The following is a 19,183-nucleotide window of genomic DNA, read 5'->3' as shown; positions in this document are numbered from 1 at the left end:
CAAACAAAAGGAGCTGTTTAAAAGAGCAGCAGATACAAGATGGAGCCTCGGAGCCACCACCCCGCTCCCCGTGCACAAGCTTCTCTTTTCAGGAGGCTTGTATAATAACCAAAGCCCAAAAATATTTCATGCCAAGAAAAGCAGCAGTCAAGACTTTAGCTACAGTACTTTTTCCAGCTTTTAGCTTTGCAGCCCTGTGAAACAGAGGTTAAACCTCTGAAAATCGGAGTCCAACTATAGCTGCCTGAGGTAGGACAGCATAGAAGGGTTACAGTCCAGACACACAGTCATTCTAGCCTGTTAAGAGCCAGATCTGCTTCACTGAATGAAAGCAGAGATCTCTACTGGCGGCCCAGGGGCCAGACCCAATCCGCAGGGCTGGTTGTGGTTGCCTCTGCAATGGCCCCTGCGTTTAAAATGTGCAAAGATTCACATTAGCTTTTGTTCCAACACTTAACAGGCCCAGAGGTTTCTACCTTAAAAAAAAAAAAACATTTTTCGAAGGCCAAGGTGTGCATTGTTCTGATCTAGGAACTGTAGCATTTCAACAGCAGGGCACGCTAGCAGTTACCCTCGGCAGACTGATTGCATAATCCTGTTCTGGAGGAAGGTACATATCCACATTTAGTGGCTGCTTTTGCTCCCCTCCCCCTTCTCTTTTTAAGGATCCCACAATTATTTTGCAGGGCAGTGCTGTGTGGCTGGCCTGTGAAGAGAATCCCATGTGCAATGGAGTATCTCCCCCCCTCCCCCGGAGTTTGTGTGGTACCCACCCATTATGTGCTGGTTTTTAACACTTCCAAGGATTTTGCTCCGGCAAGCAGACAAAATGATTTTGGATCACTTCCTGAATGCGGTTCATACCTGCATAACGATGGAAATCTGTTGGTTTCTTCATTCCGAATCACCTCTCTATAGAGGAGCACAGGAGAAAAAAATTGCAATGTCTGAAATCCGCAAGAGCTGCTTCCTGTTATGGCAGAGCTCAAGCCTTTGTTAGTCCTCCATCTGTTTCCCCCCCCCCTCAGGCACATGGATGAAGATAAGCGGATAAGCCATGAGAGAGTAAAAGTGTCATGCCACGGGTGGTCGCCCACAGAAGAGCACAGTATCAAGCTCCCAGCACAGGTCTTCTATGATGAGAATTCTGTCTTGGAGATTTCATTAAGAAGGGAGCCCGGACAAGAATCTGAACTCCAAATCTTGTCACAACACAAAAAACAAGATAAGCACCACCAACAGGATAGTGAAGAGAATGATAATTGCACACCACTGTCGCCGATCTGCAAGGGAATGTGAATAGTTTAGTCCACTGTGACCCAGAATACCAACTGAGAACAGCGCTAGGACCTGAGCTAAAGCCAGAGGGGCGGGAGCATTACCCAAGGCCTTTTCAGAGACATCCTCAGAACAATGCAAATCAGACTGAAGGAACTAGAATGGCCTGAAACACTTGAAAGCATTTTCTTCGGGATTCAGTGCTCTGAGAACCACCAGACAAGCCACTGAGTCCGAGACTTCTCTATCTGATATCAGTCCTAGATGGTCTGATATACAAAAAGAACTGGAGTTGTTTGGGTTTTTTTAAACTCATCAAGACTGACCACTAAAGAAGGCAAAAATCTGTGCCTTCTCAATCCATTTTCCAATGTTCTAAGGCAGCAATTTACTCGTGTTCTAACTTCAGGTATGCTTTTGTCTCCTGTGGAACCTCTGCCAATCTGCCACGGATGTGCCCTACAACACAGCCAGCAATCTCTCCTGTGTCTCCACAATGCAAGGGAACACCCATAGCCATGGGGAAGAGGGGAGACGAGCGTTACTGATCTCCGCCCAGAAAAACTCCTAAAAAGCTATCGAGGAAACCCAGCATACCCTGCAATGCAGTTTGAGAGACAGTTTATAGCACGTCTTCAGAGAATGACACCCCCCTGCTTCAGATGATTAAGATGCCCAAAACGATCTGGATGATGGCAACTGAGGTGCTGCTCTTTGTTTCGCTCATAGGAGGAATGAATGTAGAACCTTGGAAGGGGGGTACGTGGGAAGAGGTTTTCAACAATTTGTACTTGCGTGCAAAATACAGATACAATGGACAAAGCAGGCCTGAAAGATGAAAGATTTGTCACATCTGTCACAGAGTTGTGTTAGTTAACTTTTAACTGGGATTGCTCTCGTTTCAATAGGGGACTGAACTGCACCAGGGTTCTCAGGTGGACAGCTGGCAGCGTGGTACCTCCAAAGCCACCCAAATACACCTGAAGCTCTCAATTGTCCGTTAGATGCCAGGCTACTTACCGCTAGTCATATGGGACACTTTTGCAAGCTTCTTCATGACGTTATCTAGCCGCGACTGAGTGCTGTCCAGCTCATGAGAGAAGTCGTCCAGCATGCTGGAGCCGCAGGGAAAGAAAAGCTGTCACAACAAGCTATGGACTTTAAGACTTAATAGCACGTGGAAGAGAGACGGATGTTGATGACTTGGGGCTGAACGCGCTGCAACGAGTGGAAAAACTTTACTGCACTTACAGGGAGGGAGAGGCTTTGCACTGAAGTGTGGGGAAGGACATGTGTCCCACAGACTGGCCACTAAGAATCATATCCAGGTTATCTTTCCACCTGTCCCTTTCATCAATGACTATGTCCATGCAAAACAGACAAAGGGGAAACAATAGAACATGTTCTGCTGCAATGTCCCTTCTACAACGACATAAGATCGCAGTACATTCTCCCCATATTGTCATCCTTTTCAGCCTTTCCTGAGAGATTGGAAGAAGCTAAACTTTCCCTTCTCTTAGCAGACTCCTCTTGGGAGATAACCATTCAAGTTGCCAAATTTTGCCTCCAATCTAGTGGGATTTGTAAACGGCTAACTGAAAACCCTTCCCCATAGAAGATCTTTCCTCCTCCTCTTCAAATCATCTCTCCCAGAATCATCAACTTTTATTATTTTATTATTTTAAACCTAACTTTGATTTTTATTCAGAGCTGATACTGTATATAAATAAAACTTGGTTGATTGATCTTTCCACCTGTAAGGGAAACGATTCACAGACCCAATCATTTTTCCCCACACAGGTGAGGCAGCAGCTTGGGGGAGGAGAAACATCCTCCTTTCTTCCCTCTCCCACTGCTGCTGTGATCAAATTTGCAACTCTCTGTAGTTCCAGTGAATTTTTTTTAAAAGGTGGGAGACATATCATGTATTTCCAGCAATCTGCCCCTTAGATTCTTAACAAAGTGCTTTCTAAAATATACTTAAGCCCAGTTAGAGACTGACAAAAATATTTACTTGGTGGATTATGTTCCAGACCGCTCCCACGCGAAAGTTCTGATGTTTTCAGTTATTAAAAAAATTAAATATCTCAATCCCAGAAGTGCTAAGATCCTACATAATTGTCATTGTAAACCTAAAACATTTAACTCTATAGCCTCTCTTGTACAGAATAAGCCACTGAAATTAAACAGGAACAAGGAGAAGCAACTTTAGTTATGGCATGATTGCCTGTATGTTACCTTTGTTCCTCTCTGCTAACCATGTAGTCAAGAGTGCTCTTTTGGGTTTAGTAAGGCTTTTTACTCAGGAAACCCAAGTTGAGGGACTGTTTGGGGTATTGTTTGGAAATGTTATTGATTCCATTAGCTTCTCTACTGCAATGCAGCATGGTTTTAACTTGGCATTTGTTTAACCTGTTTTGTCTTAAGTCCTCGGAAAGGCAGGATATAGTTTACTGCAAGGGGTAGAAAAGAGCAAGAGTCCAGTAGCACCTTAAAGACTTAACAAAATTTCTGGCAGGGAATGAGCTTTTGTGAATCACAGCTCACTTCTTCAGATACCACAAGGGTATGACTCATGAAAGTTCATCCCCTGCCAGAATTTTTTTTAGCCTTTAAGGTGCTACTGGACTCTTGCTCTTTTCTACTGCTAAAGACAGATTAACACAGCTATCTATTGTGGTCTATTGTAAGGGGGTTAAGGATAAGAAACATCTAACCTACTGATCATCTGGGTTGGCTCTCAAGTCCTCCTGCAGCAGAGGTGGGGATATATACACATTCCTAGTATGATCAGCCTACTACTATGACTCCTAGATCAGCACAGGGAGTAAAGAGAGAGAGAAAACAAGGTCTTACAACAGCCCTCTGCTAGAATTATGTCCTTGCTTTCCAAGATGACCCAGGTGATGATTTTTTTTGTTTACAAAAAGCCAAAGGATTTCCATTTTGCTATGTACACAATGATGTGCCAGTGACTTCCTACTCTGTGGGAGCACAAAGAAACAGATGCATGTCCATTGGTCATATCTAGCTAAGGATGCCAAGAAGCCTGGAGAAAAAATATCCTGCCCTGAAGGCTTAATGTGTGGAAACGGGTAGTCGAAGCTTTCCACGGGTAAATAACATCACCAGCTACATAACATCTCATTAAGCCTGTACTAAAGGGGACAAGACAATTTTCTCCAGGCCTCTTACCAACTCTACATGCGACAACTTATACACAAGGTAACTTCAGAAACACTGATATCTGAAGTGAGCTTTGTGGTCCAATTAGGATTCACTTAATAGTGAGCTTTCTTTGAAAAGAAGCTCTCACGAGTTTGCCAGTTTGAGCAGAAGAACTGGTGGGTGGAGAAGGGGAGAGTGGAGAAGAGCTGGTGGGTGGAGAAGGGCTCTTCTAGCCCCCCCTTCCCACACACACACATTGCATTTTCACCTGTGGGGAGAAAAATACAGGTACAGGTTGAGTATCCCTTATCCGAACATCTAATATCCACACTGACCCAAAAACTGGACATTTTGAGCCGGCATGCAGGCCCTCACCAGCCCATTGATGGCTTGATTAACACAAAAGTATTTTTTTTAAATTTAAATTACATTCAGGCGATGTGTATAATGTGTATATAAAACACATATAAAACATAAATGAATTTCATGTTTAGACTTGGGTCCCATCCCCAGAATATCTGATTATGTATATGCAAAAATTCCAAATTTTTCCAAAATATGGAAAGATCTGCAATACGGACCACTTTTGGTCCCAAGCAGCCCAAATAAGGAATACTCAACCTGTACTCTTTAATCTGTAAACCCCCCAAAATATGTAGAACAGAAGCCTGGAGTGGGAAAGGAAACTGCTAGCCTCCCTCAGCCCCTTTTCACTTAAAAAACCCCCACCACAAGTGGATCTTTGTAGGTAACAGGGAGGCCTTGAGGCCACAGCAAACAATATGTACACCTGTGCTCATGCAGTACCTGGATATAGTTTTATTGGGGAAAGGGAAGCAAGCCTCCCAGTAACTTTGATGTTAAGGTCTATAATATAAATCACTTTTCTGCTACAGAGAGGAATTACAACAACAGGCTGTGGAACATCTCAAGTAGTCAATGCACTGCTGGCCTAAAGCTGCTTTCTGAGACACAATCGCTTCCAGGAAAAGTACAATTTTATTTCTAAGCTGGTAAAAGAGACTTAATAAGATTACCTCCCATTCTGTTTCAAATATTTTTTTCTGCGCCTCTTTCCGATGTTCTAGAAATTTCTGAATTTAGAAATTTTAATATAAGACTTGTTTTCCCAATGAAGTACAAACCAAAACTATTTGGCCTTCCTAACTTCAGCACGACAGGTCAGACTTATTGTTGGATCAGCCTCAAACGCACATACTGTATCCCATCATGGTGCAGGAAACCAGATGTAAATATCCAGAATTCTCAAATGCCAAACAAACTGCAGGACTCTGCTTTGTTCAAGACATATATCTATTTTTAGACATGAACTATTTTTGCCTCTGGTGGGAAGAAGGGGAGGCTATCTAAAACTATCGCTGACTCCAAACATCTGATTGCATTAAGTTCTGGCTAAGAATATAAAAAGCCAGAATGACTGGACCAAAGGCCCTTCTACTCCAGACTCCAGCAAGCCTGATGCCTCTTGAAAGTCCACCAAAAACTACATCTCACTGCTGGGAAGGCTCTTATTGTTAGTGGTGTACACAGTGACAAATTTGTTCAAGACTCACACTGCTTGTTCATCCAGTTCCCCTCCAATGCGCTGGGACATGTTCTTTAGTACACCAATGCTGCCAGAGACCAGCTCCAACTGTTCATCTTGTTGTTCAATGATTAACTGGTATTTTAAAAGGGGAGGTAAAATACGTCGTTAAAACCATGAATCCATTTGGCTTTTGAATCCAGAGTTCTAATCACAGCTTCATATCCAGCCAATTTAGATAAATTCCTAACTATCTTCTATAGGCTAGTTCTCAAAGGGAAAAAAATGGGGATCTTCTATTAAGGGAATGTAGGGCCAAATGTATGTGCTTCCAGATTCCTATCTCATCAATTCTTTTCAACAGTTCTCTTTTTCTACAGACTGTTCCTGCTATCCAACAGTAAAACGCACATGGTTTAAGTGGGCTCAGAAGAAAACTGAATTCCTCAAAGACCATGACACACACAAACACCCGTTTCAATTGGGAGCCTTCCACCTCCATCCCATAATTGTGTGTGAAGTACAGTCAAATCCACCAAGGAACAGGATTTTTGTTTTATTTGCTGCAGTGACTGGCCCAGGGCCCTGGAATTGCCTCATGGAGAAGATCAGCCAAAATACATCTGAGAGTCATCAGGGAAGGGACTGTAAGGCCTGTTTAAAAAAGCACCAGGGAGCTGAAGCCAGTTAGGCTGAGCACCTAATCTGCCAATACTGGATGTTTGTACTACTTGGCAATTTTTTTTTTAATTAAGAGAGATGATGCAATTTGTAAACTGCCTCAAGTGTATGATGAAGTGTGATATGAATATTTTGAACAGAATCCTTTCTATCTTGCAAATGACAAAGTGTCTACAGAGCAGACTGTTCTCTCAATAAAGTGGTGTTGCTTGAACTGAACGCGACTTACTGCTGCTTTGAAGCAAGATGGAAAACCATCTAGCTAACTCTTATAATGCACTAACACAGGTAAGCCACGGTCTTTCTCCATGGGTAATGTTTTAAATATTCTGTATGTTACTTGTGTGCTGGCTGATCCCTACTTGACTACAGATAGGTACACAGCTGGCATTATTCCATCTGCTGAAGAAGCTGAGTGGTTTCATTGATGATCCATGACTGCTGGTACCAAGGCTATTTTATTTATTTAAAATATTTATATTGCACCTTGTCTCCTCAGACTTAACGTGACTAACACAGCTGCAAAAGGTGCAGAAACATGAAACCATCTTATCCAACCGTCAACAAGATAAACACACACATCCAAATTTGCCAAAACAGTTACTGTCCATCAAATACCCTCTGGAACAAAACCTTCTTCCTGGTTACAGCAAGTGAAAGCGCCCTCTGCCCCATCACTGGCGGGGCATTCCAGAGAAATGGACCTATGGCTGGATGAGCCTACCACAGAAAAGGCCCATGACCTAACTGTTGCCAAGTCTAAACAAGAGGCCAGCTTACAAGCCAGAGGTAGCTGAAAGAAGGAGCTCCTAGCAACAGTTAGCCTGCTTATCCTTTGACAAGGCCGGATCAAGAGCACCCCCAAGCTCTTAATGTGATCTGCTGAAAAGAGCTTAATGCGGGCTAATGCTGGCAGATCGGCACCAGCCAAGCACTCTGTTTTCCCAAGCAACATCACCTCTGGCTATTCCCTTTCCAAAAAAGGCTCTCTTCCTGCCACTTTCCTCTATTCCTTCCTCTCTATCTCAGACAATCCCCTAACAGAGAAGGGGAGTTGGTTTTTATATGCCAACCTTCTCTAACTTTTTAAGGAGAATCAAACTGGCTTACTATCTTCTTCCCTTCCTCTCCCCACAACAGACACCTTGGGAAGTAGGTGGGGCTGAGAGAGTTCAGAGAGAACTGTGACGAGCCCATGGTCACCCAGCTGGCTTCATGTGTAGAAGTGGGGAAACCAACCTGGTTCACCAGTTTAGAGTCCGCTGCTCATGTGGAGGAGTGGGGAATCAAACCCGGTTCTCCAGATTAGAGTCCACAGCTCTTAACCACTACACCACGCTGGCTCTCTAGAGCTAGGCTATGCAATCTATGCATGCCTGGGAATCTCACCAAGTATCATGGGAACTGCAATTCTGAGGGCAAAATTTCACTAGGGAATGTCATATTAGTACCTGACTCCCACCCAAACATGGCTGTCCTCTTCTGACCCAACTGTCAACCAATTATTTGATTCTCACAGCACCTTCCTGTCTGTGTTCTCACAAGCCTCCCAATGGATGTCTCCCAATGTAGCAACTGGCCACAAGAACTGTACCTGCTGCTGTGCTTGCTGATCCTCAATGAAATGTGAATTTGCTGACTGCAGTTCTCGATCCAAGCGGCCATACTTGTCAGTCCCAGAACTCCAGCTGTGTGTACCACTTTCTCCTAGCAGCACCTGCACATCACAAATAAAAAGGGAATAATTTAGCAATCTGCAACCTCATCCCCAAAGCCACACTTAAGGAGAAATGCACCAAGTGATGCGCCATCATTTTTCAGCACTTTCTGTTGACTTGCAAGCAAACTGTTATGGAAGGTATTAAAAAAACAACAAAGGAAGATGAGAAGAGGAATCTGAAGCTAAGGAGATCCTAATGCAATGTCACCCAAGCAACAACATACCAATGAGGAGGAAGAAGAGTTGGTGTTTACAGGCCGACTTTCTTTATCACTTAAGGAAGAATCAAACTAGCTTACAATCTCCTTCCCTTCCCCACAACACCCTGTAAGATAGGTGGGGCTGAGAGAGCTGTGACTTGCCCCAGGTCACCCAGCTGGCTTCACGTGGAGGAGTGGGAAATCAAATCCGGTTCTCCAGATCAGAGTCCACTGCTCCAAACTACCCTTCTTAACCACTACACTATACTGGCTCTCCACGATTAACATCTATTCCAGGAATAATTCTATTCCACTACACCACATTAGCACAGATGGAATGCCAGTATGCGGTAAGCAAAACTGGGCTAAATTCTGAATTAATTTAACTTGCCAGATCAGGGCAATGATTTCTAGGAGTCATGTTCCCTTGCTTCATTGCAGCATTTAACATGTAGAAGCAACATACAGTAAAGTCTAGGGCTCAGTTCCTACATCACCTCCAAAAGTCTCAAATAGGAGACTTTTCTCACTTGGAATTAAGGGGCAAGGGCTTCAGGATTCTTAGCAGACAATTTGCACAGGAAATGCCCTGGAGATTGGTTCACCATAATCTCCCCGTCCTCACTCAGACAGAGAAGGAATTGTTATCACTGCTACTTCTCACACATCTGCCTTCCATAAAAACTACAGATAACTTCCAAGAGCCCAAATTTATCGCTTCCTAGGGCAGACATTATATTTGCCTAGTCAGAGGAAATCACCTTGAGCAAACCATGAACTTCCCTATGAGTCTAAAGAAAATACATGAACAGCAAGCAAGAATGCAAGCAAATGTTCTCTTACTTTAGACAGACTTGTCATGCCCTTCTGAGCAAGGCTTGCTGCCCCAGCTTCCTCATATGCACTCCTTGAAGAAGCTTGACTGATAGTCAATATTTAGACACTCAATATCAAGAGAGTTGCTGCAGCCATGATCAAAATTAATAATAATAATTAAAAAATACTGTGGCAAGGTTAGAAGGCAACCCAGCAGCAGTACTCACCTGTCTGTTCTTCCTTTCGGCTAGTGCTTGAACAGAAGTATTTGACATTTGATCCTTCATATCCTATCAACAAAAAGTGTATTTTAAAATCAGCAACGCTGACGTATTTAAAGACTTTACGCAATACAACTTCAGTGCCTCAGTTCCTGTGTTTGTTTGTTTTTTTGTAAAGTCTGGTCACACTAGCTTTCTGTGGTCAAATGCTATGAATTGCAAGATCAGGGCATTTATTCCTAAATTCAAAGTTAAAATTAGCAAGTCTGGCAGAGATGCCAGAAGGTTAAGTAATATTAAAGCATTCTTGCAAACCAAGTATGCTAATTATGGCTCACAAAGAGTATGGTTGCCTTCATATTTTTGGACCCAGGGCATTGTGGGTCACGATGGTGGGCAATTATCAACTCCTGAAGTAACACTGTAACGCAGCTCTGCAGAACCAATTATGGGTTTGTTTGCTGATAACTTTGCCATATAACAGCTGCATACTGAGGGCCACTGGAAAACAAGGCAGCTTGGATCAAGAAGTACATTTCAAGTTCAACTAAGTTTTTAGAGACTAGCACGTGTAGATTCTCCAAAACAGCAATATCTGGGTTGCTAGATTGCACCCCAGAGATTCCCCCTTCCTCTTTATACCTGAATAGGCAGACAAGGCAGGGATGGCTTCATCAGCCCGTTTCCCCTGCCTACTATGGCAAGCAAGATGCCTGGTATATTGCTCAACAGAAAGAGGACTGGGGCAGGGAGAGGCAAATGTCTCCCAAGTCAGCAACCAATTTACAGGCCAAATTAGACAACATAGAGATCAGATTTCTCAGTATCTTCTAAAGGGCAATTTCAGTAATGCAACGCCTTGACTTGAATCAGAGCTGCATTGGGAGGGGGTTTAAGCTATCAACCTCCACAATATTTTTGCTAACTTTTACCACCACCACCACCCTTGCCATTAGCCATTTAAAGTAGCTATCCATCTTTTTTCTTTCAAAATGTTAGTAATAGAAAGGGGTGTGCGTGGCAGTTGGCAAAACTATGTAAAGGCAGGAGGATTAATCTCTCTTTCCTCTCCCTGTATGACACCAATCTGAATTAGGGCCTCGCACAGCTGACATTTATTTTTAAGTATACTGAAAAGATTCAATTATAGTGCCTTTTTCATTTTAATGCTGATGCTTTACGGGAAATACCTGCCAGTTTACAACCGTAGTTGATGTTCTACTGCTACTGTCTGTTAATTCTTCACAGGGAAGACTTAGGCAACACTTTCTCCTGTTTTCACAACGAAATGCACTTCTTTCTTCCTAGCTAATCAAAACCTGCTGTTTCCCATATACTTTCCAGAGATTTTTTTTGTCTTACAGCACTTACAAGAGCCTGAATACATCAACCAAGAAAGATGCTATATAGTTCCTCTGGACTGTGGCTTTTGAGCATGATTCTGTGGTTTCATTAATACACAAAAGGTTCTTCATTGAGAAGAACTGTCTCTAAGCCACCCCCCCAACCTTCAGGTTTTTTTTTTTTAACAATGTAGGTATAAGTACTTTAAGCTATTTTTATGGAACATTTGTCATTGGAAAGACTGTTTCACAATCACTGTCTTGTTTTGTTCTTGTAAAACTGTAGCAGTTTTCAGAGATGGGCTGCGTTTCCTCTTAATCTCTTGGTGAATTAGAGGTTGTATTTCCTCTCCAGCTGCTCTTAGCAGCGGCCATTATTTCCTTGCTTTGTATTGTTGAGTTCTTTCTCAATTTATGAAACTTAAATGCCTTACCCTGACCACCTGCCGCGTGCTTGTGATAAAGGCTTTTCTCACACCCAGTTCTGTTGCATCAAGGTTGAATTTCCGGGGATTTGCTTCAACAATGCGTTGGGAACAGCCAGTTAAGGGAACGATATCTAATACATAGCCCCTCATATCTAACCCATCATTAATAGAGCCGTTATAAAACCTGGTTTTTAATCACAAAACCTATAAAGAATGCTTTCTCCTGACTACAATTCGTCAAAAAAAAATTCTTTTGCTTCTTTGAGAACTTTAAATGTGTAATTTAGCTGAATGTATGTCATAGCCATGAAACCTCTGTGTACGCTTGTTATATGTTGAATGCAATTTTTAACTTAAACATTTACCATGTGACAGGTTAGCGTGCAACCAACTATGTGGTCTAAACAGGACTGCAATGTGACATGTTATATCAAGACTAGCCTATTTATTAACTTTTTGTGCCAAAAACTGTACTAGATTCTTGAGTTAATATTAGGAAGATTCACGTATCTACTGATCTGAGAATCTAAAGGATATTAATTGTTTCATCTAAGTCTTCAAGATCCCACTCGATGCTCCTTAGGTTGTTCCTTAGCTCATTTGTGGTCCAGTCAATTTCTTCTTTTGTAGCTGTGCATGGATCTTGCAGGAGTTCTGTCCATCTTTGGAACAGTCCCTGGGCAGTGTTCACCGCCTTCTGAACCTCCCTGGAAGGGAAAAATGAAAGATTAGGTCACATTAATTTGATACAAGACCACATTACTATGGATGTGGGAATGCCAAACTGCAACTTGTGAGTACTGTGCCCAGCGTGGTGTAGTGGTTAAGAGTGGTGGACTCTACTCCGGAGAACCAGGTTTGATTCCCCACTCCTCCACATGAGCGGCGGACTCTAATCTGGTGACCCGGGTTGGTTTCCCCACTCCTCCGCATGAAGCCAGCTAGTCACAGATCTCTCTGAACTATCTTAGCCACACCTCTCCCATACGGTATCTGTTGTAGGGAGAGAAAGGGAAGCAGATTGTAAGATAATTTGATTCTCCATTAAAAAGGTAGAGAAACAGGTATATAAAAACCAACCTATTTTCTTCTACTACTATTATGCTTGTACATACTTTCACTCAAACACAATTTTAAGCTTGAATATATTAATCTACAGCAGTGGTTCCCAAAGCGGACAGTATCACCCCCTGGGGGGCTGTGGGATTACCTAGGGGGGCTCTAAGAAGCAAGGGGGCAGCAGGGGGGCTCTAGCGGTGGGCCCCTTCAACTGTGTTGTTGGACAGGGTAGGGGGCTCTGGGATTGAGTTTGTGGAACCAAGGGGGCGGTGGTGTGAAAAGTTTGGGAACCACTGATCTACAGATTCAGGAACCAGAGGCTGGTTCATATACTTGCCTAGACTGATGATCTTGACAAGGCCAAGAAATATGGATGTGCACAACTCTTTGCCACACACATAAGAATGTGCCTTTGTGCTTACAGTTTAAGGCTGGTAGATCCAATCCACATAATTATTTGTCTTGTGTTATCACACGAATGGACCTATATACATGTCACATTTGTTTCTGCTTCCCAGCCATGAGAAAGGAACTGAAATGTGGGTGAGTGTGTGAACCAGCTTGGGGGGGGGGGCTGGACACCCTTTCTGATCCTTTAACACAGATTTTGAACTCTCTCTCTGCAACCATGAAGACAAAAAACAACCTTCTCTGGTGGACGAGACAGGTGACTTTAGAGGTCTTGTAAGCAGTGACCATACTTTCATGAACACTACCATTCATTATTTCTGATTCATTCCCTCCTCTATTGGCACAGGAAAATATCACTTTAGAACAGTGGTTCCCAACCTTTTTTTGACCAGGGACCACTTGGACTTTTTTATTCGGTGCAGGGACCCCAAGGTTCAAAATAAAAATTCCGAGAATCTGAAAATAAACTTTAATCATAACTGTTAGTTAAACATTAAACTTAGAATAATATTTGAATATATATTTTTATAATAGATAACTTTTAATTGAAAATATTAATTTATTATGGCTTTATAACTTTGTTTCGCGGACCTTAATTTAGTTCTCGCGGACCCCTGGGGTCCATGGACCCCTGGTTGGGAACCAGTGCTTTAGAACGTCAATTCCTCAGTCATTAAGATTTTTGACCATGATAAAATCCTGATGTATATTAGTTGTCTCTAACCAGCAGCATGATGGACAAAATAACTAATCTGCTCATGTATGTTTTGTTTCTACTGAGCAAGTGGTGCTGCTTTTGTGACTTCTACTACAGACTAGCTTTTAAAGTGGATCTGAAGAGGCTATTTCAACAGAAACAAGATTAACCTTCACATACAGGGAAAGGTTATAGCTTATATGTGGAAATATACTTATGAGACAAGTTGAAAGGCTATCCCTAGAGGCCACACTGCAAGGGGTGGGAGAGGGACTGTGGCTCTGTGAAGAGCCGCTGCGTTGCATGTTGAAGGTCCCAGGTTCAATCCCCGGCATCTCCACTTAAAAGGTCCAGGCTATAGGTAAGAAGATCACCTGCCTGGTACTTCTGTTTCAGGTAACATTTTGATTACAGTCTGAATCCACAGAACAAAGGAAAGACTCACATAAATCCTCAGCTACACTACTTTAGAAATCTGGCCTGGGCACACTTGACATTCTTCAGCAATTCCATTCTATTTAACTTTCCGTATTATCATTTCCATTGAAAGAGAAGCTTCCTGTCCACAAATGTATCCTCATCCCTCTGTCATATGTCTGTCTGTCTGTGCGCACCTCCATATTCAGCAATCATCTCTGAACACATATATATTCGTCAAGGTCTGCTGATACCGATCAGGCTTCATTTTGGTCTCTTAACACCCTAATCTATATGCAAACTTTCCCAAGGATAAACAACTCTAGCCTTATAATTTGCTTTGTAATGTCTTTTTTTAGTTTCTGTATCTACCTGACAGGAAGGAAAATCTACTGAATGGAAACTTACTACACCCAGCTGCTTGTATATGATTTACAAGGCCAAGCTCCAATGATGAATATTCTGTTAAACCATTGTTATCTTTACCAAAATGAAGAACATGTAAGGAGGCATACTGTAGCACAGTGGGAGCAAACAAGGAAGTGACTGAGGGCTAGTCCTGCAGATTAGCATCTACATACCCTGATCACATTTCAGCGTTTAGCCCCATAAGTAAGCAAAATGGTCACAAAATGGTATGTGTGGGGGTAGGGAGGGGTAGCCTTGCTGGTATCTTGCTTTTATTTTTTTATTTTTTTGGGAAAAGCAAACTAGAGTGCCCATCCCTTGCTGGAGTGGTATACCAATGGAGAGCTCATTCTGTAATATATTAACAGTGCAATCCTGTGCAGAGTTATACAGATCTAAATCAACTGATTTCAATGCGCTCAGACTGGAGTAACTCTCCAAAGGATTGCACTACAAAGAACTTAAAAACGGATGCAGGTAAGGGGAATAAGGCGGGAAGAAAAAAATCCCGGCTGTGCTAATCAACACAGGCAATATTCCATCATGGATGCCCAAACCACATTATTTACAGCAGTAGGGCCTTACAGCCATACATATGGGACATAAATCTAGTCAGTGAATATGTGGTGTGTGTGTGTTTCCCAGCAACATAAAAGAATGCATTCAATACTAGGAAATAGCAAGACAACAGCTGGATGGGATGCAACAGATGGATAAGAACTACACCTTCACTCTAGCAGACTGTGCTCAAGCTAGATAAGCCATAATTATAACTGTATTAACTAATATTTCAGCCTGGTGCCCTTACAAAAACAATGCGCTTCGAATAGAAGCTGAACAGAGACAGTAAAGGGGGTGCTGAAAGCCCATGCAGCAGATTGCGTTGGCTAGCATTTAATTTCCAAGAACAGAATGCGGGACCCCCTATTATCTTTCCTTAATGTTACATGCTGGGTGCAGATGGTGAAGGAACATTCTGTACATTCTCAGCAGCATTTCATAAATGTACGTGTTTCAGGTATAAGCTTATATTATACACAGGCAGAGCACCAGGGCACGTGAAGCCACAGATAGTGAAAGCTGAAAAAGATATCGGATGGATAAGAACAAGACCCACACAGAAGCTTTTAACCATCTTTTCTCCCTACTACACGTGCATACGCTGTCCCGCTCCTACTGAAGACACATTTGCAAATCTAAATAACTTTCCGCACCATGATCCAACCACAGTCAAGCTCCTGAGTCTCGCCAATCAGAGTGGGAAATGCTGGCCGAGACAGTCTGACTCCATAGAAAAGCACTTCTACCCATTACACAGAACAAAGAAGCAAACTGAGGTGGCAGAACGGTCTACCGAGCGCATTTTAATCCCATCCTTCCAACAAAGTCTTCAGATCAGCAAACACCAGTCTCATTCGTATCCTCGCTGCAACCCCAAGATATAGGTTAGGCTGTATGGCCAAGGCGACTCGGTTAGCTTCATGCCTGAATGGGGATTGTCTGCTCTGCCAGAGGGGACTGAAACCAGATCCCACTCAGCTTCTACACTACCTCAGCTCTCAATGGTGCAAGTATTATCTTTTTTTTTTAATGCACCTGTACATTAATTTATTTATTTATTCACATTTGTAGCCCGCCCTCATCCCCAGCGAACCAGGCTCAGGGCGGGTAACAACTGCTAAAATACATAAAAATCCTCAATATCGTTGAAACATCAACCTCAAACTTCTAAAACCTCAAAACATTAGTAAAAGATAATACAATCATAAATAAAAGGTATCAAACCCCGCTCTTTTCTCAGTAGGAATAGAGAGCGACACTAGCTATTCTTAATTTTTTTTTACTAAAACTGAGGGTTTTTAAAATTTTGGGGGAGGGGGTGAGCATTCAGATCTCTGACCCCCACGCAGTGCCCTGGATAGAGTATCAGAGGAGGATCTGGGAGATCCAGGATCCCCACTGTGCCCTGGAAGCTTACTGGGTGACCTTGACCTGGTCACACTCTCAGCTGAGCCTACCTCGCAGGGTGGTCGTTCTGAAGATAAAAATGGAGGAGGGGGGAGGAGGAGGATGCAGGCGCCACCCAGAAACCCCGCTGAGGAAAAATATCAGGGAATAAGCACCGAAATAAATCAAACTTTCCTCCGGTCGGGAAGGTGCAGCCCACCTCGGGCTCCCCCCGCCCTCGTTCCGGGGGTCTGTCAGCCAGCTTCCCCCGTTCACACGCGCAGGCGGACACGCGTCAGGGCCCTGGCTGAGAGGGAGGCTCCCCCGCGACCGCCGCCCCCTTCTCCGGCCAGCCACCCACCCTTTCACCACAAAGAAGGGGTCCTCCATGGACATGTCCGCCGGCCGCGCCGGGTCTCTCCTCACAAAGCGACGAGGGGCCCCCCGCCCCGCTAGGGCCGGGCCAACCGCTCCTTCCCGCGGCGCCCCGCTCCTCGCGCTTCCTTCCCCTCCTCACGAGCTCCCACACGGGCGGGCGAAGCCGTTACGGCGCAATCCGCCCTCCGCCCCGCCCCCGAGCGTCGGCCTCTTCGGCCTCAGACGCCCCTCTCACGTGACGTGGACGCGCAGGGATCCCTATTGGGGGGAGAAGGACGGCGCGCTTACGTCATGCACCGAGAGGCCGACGCAGGCGCTCCTCCTTCTGTAGGGATTGATTGATTGATTGATTGATTGATTGATTGATAGATAGATAGATAGATAGATAGATAGATAGATAGATAGATAGATAGATAGATAGATAGATAGATAGATAGATAGATAGATAGATAGATATGGGCAAGAGTCCAGTAGCACCTTAAAGACTAACAAAAATATTTTCTGGTAGGGTATGAGCTTTTGTGGTCCACAGCTGTCAATCATATTAAGATATCCCTAGATAGATAGATAGATAGATAGATAGATAGATAGATAGATAGATAGATAGATAGATAGATAGATAGATAGATAGATAGATAGATAGATAGATAGATAGATAGATAGATACGGGCAAGAGTCCAGTAGCACCTTAAAGACTACAAAAATATTTTCTGGTAGAGAATGAGCTTTCGTGAGCCTGTGGCTCACGAAAGCTCATACCCTACCAGAAAATATTTTTGTTAGTCTTTAAGGTGCTACTGGACTCTTGCCCGTTTCTACTACTGCAGACAGATTAACACGGCTACCCACTGTGAGATAGATAGATAGATAGATAGATAGATAGATAGATAGATAGATAGATAGATAGATAGATAATTTATTTACGACCCTTAGCCAGATAAAACAAGATAAAACAAGAAACATGGACTAATAAATTCTTACAAGCAAAGAATTATAGTCTGGGTCGGGATGGACTAAAACGAATGACAAGTCAGCCCATTGGAAGCAATGGGAGAGGCTGCCCAGCCCGTTGAAGATAATGGGAGAGGAGAGTGTCTGTTGACTTGCGTTGACTCCATTGAAAGACATTACAGCACAAAAACAGTTACAAAGAAAATGTGGAATGGATTTCCCAGTAAGGTTTCTAAACCGTTCTCTGGTGGTGATGACAGCCCCCCAAGGGGATTGAAAGCCCCAGGGACCGCCAGAAGTGTTCTAGGGTGGTGTTGACAGCCCCCCAAGGGGATTGAAAGCCCTGGGGACCCACAGAAGTGTTCTAGGGTGGTGATGACAGCCCCCCAAGGGGATTGAAAGCCCCGGGGACCGCCAGAAGTGTTCTGAAAGGGGGGATGACAGACCCTGGGACCCTCAGACGTGTTCTGAAGGGGGGATGACAGCCCCCCAAGGGGATTGAAAGCCCCGGTGACCCCCAGAAGTGTTCTCAGGTGGTGATGACAGCCCCCCAAGGGGATTGAAAGCCCCAGGGACCGCCAGAAGTGTTCTAGGGTGGGGATGACAAACCCTGGGACCCCCAGAAGGGTTCTGAGGTGGTGATGACAGCCACCCACGGGAATTGAAAGCTCCAGGGACCCCCAGAAGTGTTCTCAAGGGGGGATGACAGCCCCCCCAAGGGGACTGAAAGCCCCTGGGACCCCCAGAAGTGTTCTAGGATGGGGATGACAGCCCCAGGGACCCCCAGATGTGTTCTCAGGTGATGATGACAGCCCCCAAAGGGGATTGAAAGCCCCAGGGGGCCCCAGAGGTGTTCCAGGTTGGAGATGACAGCCCCTGGGACCCCCAGAAGTGTTCTAGAGTGGGGATGACAGCCCCTGGGACCCCCAGAAGTGTTCTGAGGTGGTGATGACAGCCACCTACGGGGATTGAAAGCCCCAGGGACCCCCAGAAGTGTTCTGAAAGGGGATGACAGACCCTGGGACTCTCAGAAGTGTTCTGAAGGGGGGATGACAGCCCCCCAAGGGGATTGAAAGCCCCGGGGACCCCCAGAAGTGTTCTAGGGTGGTGATGACAGCCCCAGGGACACCCAGAAGTGTCAGGTGGTGATGACAGCCCCCCAAGGGGATTGAAAGCCCCAGGGACCCCCAGAAGTGTTCTAAGGTGGGGATGACAGCCCCTTGTGCAGGTCTACAATCTCCAGATCACCTGGAGAAAAATGGCCGCTTTGGCAATTGAACTCTATGGCATTCAAGTTTGCCGATGTGGCAGGCTTACGATGATGGGAAATACTTCACCTGTCTTGGAGCAGAATTGTCCTGAGTTCTGTAGGCTAGGGTTCAGGGAGAGAGGGGCCAGGAATAAGGGTTCCCGTGGACTCGGCCAGCGAGAGCGGGGGAAGCATGACCAGGCTGTGCAAAACCCAACTCACAGAGGGACGGCAAATATGCCAGGGAAAGACCTAAGGTAAAATT

General features: G+C 44.3%; 1 protein-coding gene across 1 annotated transcript; it reads right to left on the bottom strand.

The window, feature by feature from the left end:
• Nucleotides 1-1,199: 1,199 nt before the first annotated feature.
• STX6 (syntaxin 6) lies at nucleotides 1,200-16,744 on the bottom strand. The gene is made up of 8 exons (XM_056845025.1): nucleotides 16,702-16,744; nucleotides 11,939-12,108; nucleotides 11,408-11,502; nucleotides 9,637-9,699; nucleotides 8,268-8,390; nucleotides 6,021-6,127; nucleotides 2,299-2,393; nucleotides 1,200-1,283 (listed from the first exon to the last, which is right to left on the bottom strand). The coding sequence occupies exons 1-8, from the start codon at nucleotides 16,734-16,736 to the stop codon at nucleotides 1,207-1,209; spliced, it is 765 nt and encodes a 254-aa protein (XP_056701003.1). The 5' UTR covers nucleotides 16,737-16,744; the 3' UTR covers nucleotides 1,200-1,206.
• Between the last annotated feature and the right edge of the window lie 2,439 nt (nucleotides 16,745-19,183).

Source organism: Euleptes europaea, chromosome 2 (assembly GCF_029931775.1).
Source record: "Euleptes europaea isolate rEulEur1 chromosome 2, rEulEur1.hap1, whole genome shotgun sequence".
NCBI classification, from domain to species: Eukaryota; Metazoa; Chordata; class Lepidosauria; order Squamata; family Sphaerodactylidae; genus Euleptes; species Euleptes europaea.
Note: the sequence above shows the minus strand (reverse complement) of the source record. Positions and strands in the feature narration are given on the sequence as shown.